The sequence below is a fragment of the Cucumis sativus genome, chromosome 2 (genome assembly GCF_000004075.3).
Source record: "Cucumis sativus cultivar 9930 chromosome 2, Cucumber_9930_V3, whole genome shotgun sequence".
In the NCBI taxonomy this organism is placed as follows: domain Eukaryota; kingdom Viridiplantae; phylum Streptophyta; class Magnoliopsida; order Cucurbitales; family Cucurbitaceae; genus Cucumis; species Cucumis sativus.
This window is the reverse complement of record NC_026656.2, coordinates 4,014,243-4,023,529: the sequence shown is the minus strand read 5'-3', so window position 1 is coordinate 4,023,529 and position 9,287 is coordinate 4,014,243. Positions and strand designations below refer to the sequence as shown.

Below are 9,287 nucleotides of genomic sequence, written 5' to 3'. Positions count from 1 at the left end.
ACGTGTTAAGAAAAATCAAATCTTATAACGTTTAGAGTGAATGGAAAGGTTCATAAAAACTTTGTTCTCTTATAACATTTCTCTTTATTCCTTTATATTGAAGCATTTGATTTTGTAATTTGGTGTAATAAATGTGGTGAATCATTTGAAACTAATAAACAATCAAATAAAGGGAGATTTTTAGAGTTGGAATGGTGGATTCTCGATCTTTACACTTTTTGAAGACTATGAATAAAAAATTGCTTAATTGTATCATATCTAAACATTTCAAAGACTTGTTTAGCAATAGACATTTTTTTACCATTTGAATGAAAAATTATTTGCTATTTCTGATGTTTGTTTTGAAATGCAAGATTGGGTTGGATTTACCTTTCTTTCTTTTTATTATTTGTTTTTAATCTCCTCCGTGTACTTGAGTTTGTGATGCTACATAGCTTTCAATTCCATTACTATCATACTCAACTTTATTTTTAAAAATTAGAAAAGAAACTGATTTTAATTTCTAATTGTAACTTTTATAGAACGTTGAAATGTGTGGCAATCAAAAGATTTGTTCCGCGTTGATTTAAATATTTTTGTAACTCATCAAGGTAAGCTTAATTTAACGTTAATTGACATGATTTCCATCTTAGAAGTATAGTGGTGGTTGGATTACAACAAATGTGAGTTGTAATGAGTTGAATCTTACAAACTAAATACAAGATTATGTCCAAACTAATTCCAATCCAACTTTATTACTACTCTCCCTGTGTGGTCTTATACTATTTACAGTGTATTTGGTTTTTTGTTTGTTTCTTTTTATCACATCTTCATTGGGTTTCAATTCTTGGGAAGTAATTAGTTTCTAAAATTTCAAAAGTGCCCTTCAAGGATATTTTACTAAAAACATGTAAAAATAGAAATAATAAAAAATTAAGGAAACAATAAAAACATTAATTTGAATCTAATGAATTCATGTTTCTATATTCACTCATGTTTCTATATTCACTCATTGGCACCATACGTTATTAATTCATTTTATGATAGGAGAATTATTCACGACAGTTCAAATCTTCTACTTTCTCTATGACATCTTTCATTAATGATTTGATATGTTATTTTAAACATTCTACACGAGATCCTCCTTTTTGTCATTTGGTTGGATCACTACCCAAAGAAAATAAAAAATTTCTTTTAGAAGCTTAACCACGATGACACTAATACCGTTGATCGTCTCCAACCTCGTATGCCTTATACGTCTCTTTTCCCATCACAGTGTATTATGTGTCACGCTCATGCCAAGTCTCCTACTCATTTATTAATGCATTGCTCTTTTGCACGGCAATTTTAACACATCTTGGATATTGTTGGTGGTCTACTACTACACATTCTAACAATATTTACAACATAATTGAATCTCTTTTGGTGGGACACCCTTTTCTTGGTAACAAGAGGATGATTTGGCTGGCTATTCTTCGTGCATTCTTCTGAACTTAATAAGCATATCTTTCAGAATTCAGTTTCCTTTTTTAATTCCTTTTGTTTCTTTTTTTTATGTTGGTGCAAGATTGGACACCCTTGTGAGAACTTTAGCTTCTGTCTTAGTTTCCTATTGACACTCTTTTAGTAATCACCTTTAGGTGCTTGGGGTCTTCCATTATTTCATTTTATAAGGAAAAAAAAAAATAGTCTAGATAACCTTTAAAATAAAGTCCTGCGAATCAAATAATATGGATAATTCATTGCAAGTATAATAATAACCTATATCAATATTTTAATCTTATGCAATGTTTTTATCATTTCTACTGGGTGACTTCGATATATATTGTAAGACTAATTTTATTCAAACGTATTTTCAAATATAGCAAAACGAACTAACACATTTACAAATACAATAAAATGTCACGGTACATATCTAATGACAAAAAGAAATATGGTGGCATGAGTAATTTCTCATAACTAACCAGCAGGAAGGTTTGTAATCGGCCAGAAAAGAAAATACAAAAAAAAAAAAACTATAATTCAATCATAACAAATAATAATCCAAATAAAAAATATTCGATATAGCAAAGATTTTACGTTCTGTAACACTATATTGGGAGAAAAAGTTGTTCTATTTGGTATAAAAAAAATTAAAAGTGAAAGCGTCAAGCTGAGAAGTTGAATGAAGAACAGGTTAAATACATATAAAATACAAAGCAAAATAATATCATAAATATCCCCCTAATATGGTCTCTGACCAGTATGAAAATTCATATCAAAATTGAGTTCCAATTATGTGGTAAACACAGCCAAATTTACATGAGCCTAAAGCTAAGAAATTGCATGCACTCAATGAGAGATAGAAAGCTAAGGATACTCCTTAAATCGTTGAAGGAATTTATATAGTGGATTGGAACCTGATAATTTGGGAAGAACGATGACTTCTGATTCTGAAAATCAAGGTCTTGACAGGATGGCAACGGATTCCCACTCCAAGTTACATATCACTTCCTGCATAACATATTTAGAGAGTCTCAAAACGTAGCCACGCTACCCCAACCTAAACCCTCACAGATCTTTCACATAAGATGCCAATTTTCACAGTTAAGGGACAACACACAATTTCAGTTGGAACTAGAAATCTTATCATCACAAGTACACAAAACAAGTTTGCATAAAATAGTATATGGGAAACTTACTGATGGATGTTGACGGTTAATGTCGAAACCATTAATTGCACATGGTTCTGCCAGCAGTTCCACAGGCTCCTTGCCTAAAAGTGACATAATTAAAAAAATTAAGCAATATGGACTAGAAAATAATTCTTTTCAGGCATTAGAAAACAGAAACAATATAAACCAACAAAATGACGTTGGATAAACAATGGTTAACTTGCCAACCAAACAGGGGTACAGCACCAGCTCATACCTTGCTCAATACTAGTTAGAATCCCGTCCTCAGAGCAGATCATAGCAGGTAAAATCTGTGTAGATGACATGCCACCTAGATTGCCAGACTTAATATAAGGATCATAGTGAACCTCCCAAACCTCACTTTCACATGGCGAAGGATTTGATGTTTTGCTCCCTTCTAGACCCGAAAGAATGATAGGCTGCTGTTGTGACCTCAAATCCCAGGCAAAGACAGTCCCAAAAGAGCCCCCTGCCTAACATGAGAAATAATAAGCACTCTAATATCAAAGATGAAGAGCAGAAAAAGAAATATGGAACAAGTCACGACACTTTTAGATGAGAAACCAATTTGCACAGTTAAGGGGCAACACAATTTCATTTAGAACTGGAGATCTGAACATCACAGGCAAAGTAGACAACACCAGTCGCATAAAATAGTCTGCGGGCAATGTTTGTGTGTCTGATTTAATTTTATTAAATAGCTCAATAACTCTGCCAAATTAATCTACTAAAAGAATAAGATCAAGAAGACTATTGAGGAGTTTGACAGATGGCTCATTTAGCAACTATCCAAACTGAATTGATATGAACTGCCAAGGTCTTTAGATTTTTTATTCAATAATTTTGATCCAATTTTATCCTTTCCTTTCTAAACGTTATTAAAAAGGCCAAGGTTAGTCTTTTTGTCATGTTGATGATGTGAATTTAGGATTTTGTTGGCAAACCATCGGAAGCCTTGCCATTAGCATTAAGCTGTTGAGGATAGAGTGTGATGAATTGAGTTTTACCCTTTCCACTTTTCCTTTCAAGTTTGACGTCAAGGACATTCAAGTAGGATTAATCATTCAATCTTGTGGAGTGTTCAACTTTAGGGCTAAAACCTTGATCTTTCTCTTGTGATTTTGATCCTAAGACTCTCCACATCAAACCTAAACTTAGAGTTGAAATCAAATGGAGTTGGGAGTTTTAGTGTTTGTGACTTAGCTCACGTCTCCCAAGAGTTCCTAGTTATCACTAGAGTTTTCACATCATTTGGTATCGGAACATTTTTATTATATCACAAATGGAAGAGAGTAAAGAAACTCTCTCACAAAGTTTTAGGATAGAAATATTAAGTTTGAAAACTTTGATTGAAGAGTGCAATAAGGCTTGAGACCCATATTTAATGTAATGAAACGTCCTCTCTCTTCTCATCTTGAGCCATAATCGTCTCAAGCAACCATGCCTTTTACTGCAACCATTTCTTATCAGACCCTCACCACCCGATCAATCCTTATTAATCAGAAAAAATCCTCTATTGCCATTTAAGAAACCTCAAGGGGCACTCAGACCAAGATAATTGAACAAGAAAGATTATTCTTATCCACCAAACCATTTCACTATCCTGAAAAGCTCTTGACCGGCTTGCCCATTCCTTCAGCACCCTTTGCAAAGAGCCCTGCAATTTCAAGTTTGGAAGACACTTGTCCTTTATTTCATGATCAAATTATCTCTCGTAGGAATCTTCAAGAACAAATTGAATTACTGACAAGTCGAGCATATTTATTGACATCAACACTACAAATTGAAGTGGCTCAATGAGGTTGACGAAAATATAAGTGGCTCCATGTTGTGGAGTGCATTAAGGTGATCTTCTTTCGTGCTTATTATTTATAGTGCTTTTGGATTGCCTTAGTTGACTTATGGCCCATAGTGCTCGTCTAGGTAACATGGCAGGTTTGATGACACCCTTTGTTTTCAACTACCTCGGTACATCTTTTTGAGATTATTAATATTTGTTAGAAGGTCTCTGGCTTAAAAACACAATCTCTCTAATAGTGAATTGCTTGGGATTTGTATTGACGATTATGAGACAACATTTTGTTGCTAACAGGTTCATTGGCCATCGCCATACCTAAGTCTTCCCTTGGGTGGCAACTCTAAGATTGTTTCCTTTTAGCACCCTGTCATTGGGCGCATCCAGCCAAGCTTCATAATTTAAAGTATGCTTTTATTTCATAGGAAGGTAGACATATCACATATGTTTATCCAATCTACTCTAGCTAGTATGCCAACTTATTCATCTTTGTTTCTATCTCCTCCCAAGGTTACAAAGATTCTAGTCAAATTAACTTGAGATTGTTTTTGGGAAAACTCTCATGGTGATGGCAGTACACCTAATGTGAATTTAGAGATTACCTATTTTCCAAAATTGATGGGTGGTATGGGTATATGAAATTTTCAGCAACGTAATGATGCTTTAGTACATAAGTGGATTTGGAGATTTGATACAAAGGAAAGTGGCTACCAAAGGCCAATGGTGTGGAATCCTAATCCTAGTAGAGGTTTCACGAATAAGTCCCTGTTTAGTCTTTTGTTAGATTCGTTTTCATACTCTGAGTCGGTTTTTGATGTGGTTTGGAAGACGAAGGTTCCCAAGAAAGTTAGGTTCTTTATCAGGCAAGTATTGCTTGGGCATGTTAACACTGTGAATAGGCTTGTTAGGAAAAGGACTTTGCTTGTCGGCCTTTTTAGTCCTTTTTTGTTGTATGCTTTGTCGAAAGGCGGAGGAAGATCTTGATCATTTTTTCTGCCTTTCTGGGACTGTCAGATTGCGAGGGCAGTGTGGAGCTCCTTCCTGTAGGAGCTTGTTGTCAATTTTGCTGGGTGGTCAGGTGTGTGCTATTATAGTGAAATTTGGCCTTTGGCTAGATTTCATGTTTCCTTAGGGCTTCAATTTAGAGTTTTTTTGTGATTATTCTATAGGTGACTTTTTACTTAGTTGGTCCCCCTTCTACTAGTTGGGGTGTTTTGGTGGGCGGGTTTTTTTTTGTATGCTTGTGTATGCTTTCAATTATAAGAAACTAATGAAGGCTCGTTTCCTTCATCCCAATTATAAGTAGACTCTTTATAATCAGTACCATAATTGCTGGCAAGGAGCAAGAACAGTTGTTGATTATATAGAGAAATTTCACCGGTTGAGCGCAAGAACCAATCTAATGGAGAATGAGCAACACCTTATTGCCCAGCTTGTAGAAGGATTAAGGTTTGACATCAAAGAAAAGGTAAAGTTACAACCTTTTTTAAGTCTTGTTGATGCTATTACCTATGCAAAGTCTGTTGAAGAAATTATTGGGTTGAATTTGAAGAAAAACACAAAGAAGGGACCATGGAACACTAACCCCAATCCGGTTGCAACACAATCCTCTCTGACTCGTTATCAAGAGAAGGATAAAACTAATGAAATGAATGGGAAGAAGGCTGAAGTAGTCCCTAAGAAGCAAGCAGAAAATGCCTACCAAAGGCCGAATCTAAGCAAGTGTTTTCACTAAGGTCAAACTGGCCATCTCTCAGATGCCTGTCCCAAAAGAAAGACAGTGGCTATACTTGAGGAAAAGAAAGACAGTGGTTTTGAGCAAGTTGCTTTGCTGCTGCCAAGTTAGCACATCGAACAGCCATTTGGCCTATAAACTGTTAGCGCTCTGATACCAATTTGGTGTGAACCAAAGAGTCCTTTATTTGAGTGTATGTTCTGCCTCTCAAAGTGAGAGAAGATAGTTTATTCATAGGAAAAATGGTTGGTTACATAGTAACTAACTAGGTAGTTAACTAACAATGAATTGAAGCCTAACAATGAATTAAAGCATAACAATACTTGTAGCTTAACGATGAAATATAACAGAAGAGTTTACATCAGATTTGTAGCTTTATGCTTGTTATTTCCATTGTACTTTGAGCATTAGCCTCATATCATTATCTTAATGAAGAGGTTTGTTTCTTGTTCAAACAAAAAAATCTATGCAGAAATTTTAATGACTTGGGAACTACCGAGTGGGGTAGTCTTTCTCATCTTTTGTCCCCAATCCACTTTTGACACTCTTCTGAATCATGGACCCCCTCTTGAACCTTCTATGAAATACTATGTGAAATCGCTTGTGGAAGATTTGGTGAATCATGCATATCTTCTTTTCAAATATCTTTATATGATGATTTGGAAGGATCATCATCCCAATTTCTTTGGAAAGCTTAGTCTTGGAACAGCAGGTCGATTGCAGCAGTGAATGCCTTGCCTTATATGCACTTGTACCCTACCTAGTGTGTTATGTGCAACTCTAGTGATGAGACTACTAGTCATCTCTTCACGCATCATCCTTTTGCTTCCCATCATTGGCTTGTCATTTTGGATACTTTTGATTGGTATTTGTTGCTCCCTAACTATGTTTTTCATCCACTAGCTACTGTCTAGATAGAATCGTGGGATATCCTATGATGCATGAAGGCATTGTGGTTAGCCTTATGCAGGCTTTCTTTTGGCATCTTTGGGGTAAAGGCAATGGTCGTCTTTTCAGAGATACTTCCTCCTCTTTTTATCTATTCATGAATTTGGTTCTTTCTACTACTTTCTTTTGGTGTAAAGCTAGAAAAGTGTTTGTTCATCACAACTTATCCTTTTTTATTTTCAATTCCAGATCTTGTTGTAGTTCTTCTTTAGGTGCTTGGAGTTAGCTCCATTCATTTATTAGTGAGATAGCTTCTTAATTTAAAAAAAAAATGAAAATGAAAATATTAAATACTAAATATAATAATAATAATATGGAAAATTGTTTTAAATGACAAAGCTACTCATATTTACAAATATAGCAAAATTTCACTATCTATCATCAATAGATCATGATAGACTCTATATGTGAAGACAGATAGTGAAATTTTGGTATATTTGTGAATATTTTGGTCCAGTTTACAATATTTTGGAAGAACCCATATAATATATTAAGTTATAAAAAAAGCACAATTCAACACTCAAAGATCTTTTGCAGAACATAAATAAACAAACGTAACTATGACTGCTTGAGTATCATATAGAAATATGAAAGAAATATAACAGATTTTACCAAACAAGTATGCTTTCGCGATGGATGGATATCAATGCAGTGAACTATACCAGACGCCCTGCAACATTGGCATAAGGAATTCAGCAGATGTGTTTGTCAACTTCGACACCTTTTACTTTTGAAGATTCAACTATCAACTCAAAGTTTCATATCCTAAAATTTCTAGCCAACCTAGAGAAGAACCAATTACTTTTTCGCAATGACTTCTTAATTTTTCTACAATCATAATGTAGGAACGCTCTCTCATACAGGCAACAGCCTCTGATTTACCAAATGCAAGCCAATTCCAGTTTTAGAAAGCTGGGTGATTCCCAGAACTCTATTCTAGTCCTAGTTCTAAATGTTCCAATGCATATGATAGGATGCAAGGGAAGATAAACAAATTCACATACCAATTGGCCTTAAACTGAGAAACAGCTCCACCGGGCTTCCTCTGATCCCACCATTGCAAGCTAAACCCACAACCACCAGTCACAAACTCGGTAGGCGATGCCCATTTCACAGCGTTATACGACACCAACCCATTACTATCAAATATCCGACGATAACTCAATCCAGATTCCCCAACGCTCACCAAACTCACCCGTCCATCTTCCGAAACAGTCAGACATTCACCTCCCCCATCCATCACATCGACACATGAAATAGGTCCGTCGTGCAACATCTTCTCCGGTACCGAAAGCTCCGAGTCAAGCGACGCTTCCATTGGCTCGACAGATAAAACATGAAGAGAACCTGTGTAAGTCGAAGCGAAAACAAGAGGGTTTCGGTGGAGTTGAGATGTTTTAAGTGAAGATACTCTTGAAGGTGAAATCCATGTCGAATGAGGGACTATATCCAGTGGATTTTGAGTCAAGGAGTGAATTTCAATGGAGGATGAGTCGGAATCAGAGTCGAAAAGGGCAATGACGGCAAACCGGCTAAATGCGGAGAGTGGTGGAAGCCAACGAACACCATCAACATACTTGAATTGCGGGAACCTGTGGATTTGCGGTTGCTGTTGGGGACTAGCGATCGCCATTGTTAGGGTTTAAGGGAACTTAGATTGAGAAATGAGAATGACGTCGGAATTTAACTTTTTGAGACGCCGGTCCGGCCAAATTAAGTTTAGGGGTACTTAATTATTTTATTATTATTAGGGTTTAGGGTTTACTTTATAACCTTATTCTAAAATTTTGTAGGATTATTATTTTCTAATATCATACGAATTTATAATTTATAGTAACCAAAATTGCACAAATCGTTTATAAAATTGTTTACCTTTGTTTAATAATTGAGCTTATAACATTAAATAGTATATTCTTCTTTTTTTTTTTTTTTGTATATTGTATAATACAATTAGGTTAGGTTGATTCATCAAATAACCTAGTTACGTGAAACTAATGTTTAAGAATCTTGATTTCGTCGGTAGCTAAAATCCCTACTTATGGATGACTTTACTTTATCATTCTTGGCTCATCAAACGTAGCTATGAATTGATTTTAACATAATAGAACTTAATGGCTCAAGCCAGCCAGACCCATCAAGTTTGGAGGATTGTGAA

The 9,287-nt window shown here is 35.3% G+C and overlaps 1 protein-coding gene across 1 annotated transcript; it reads right to left on the bottom strand.

The window, feature by feature from the left end:
• Positions 1-2,043: 2,043 nt before the first annotated feature.
• LOC101216087 (nuclear pore complex protein NUP43) lies at positions 2,044-8,887 on the bottom strand. Its single transcript, XM_004144668.3, has 5 exons — positions 8,137-8,887; positions 7,745-7,802; positions 2,890-3,127; positions 2,661-2,734; positions 2,044-2,472 (listed from the first exon to the last, which is right to left on the bottom strand). Exons 1-5 carry the CDS (start codon positions 8,763-8,765, stop codon positions 2,419-2,421), a joined length of 1,053 nt encoding a protein of 350 aa, XP_004144716.1. The 5' UTR covers positions 8,766-8,887; the 3' UTR covers positions 2,044-2,418.
• Between the last annotated feature and the right edge of the window lie 400 nt (positions 8,888-9,287).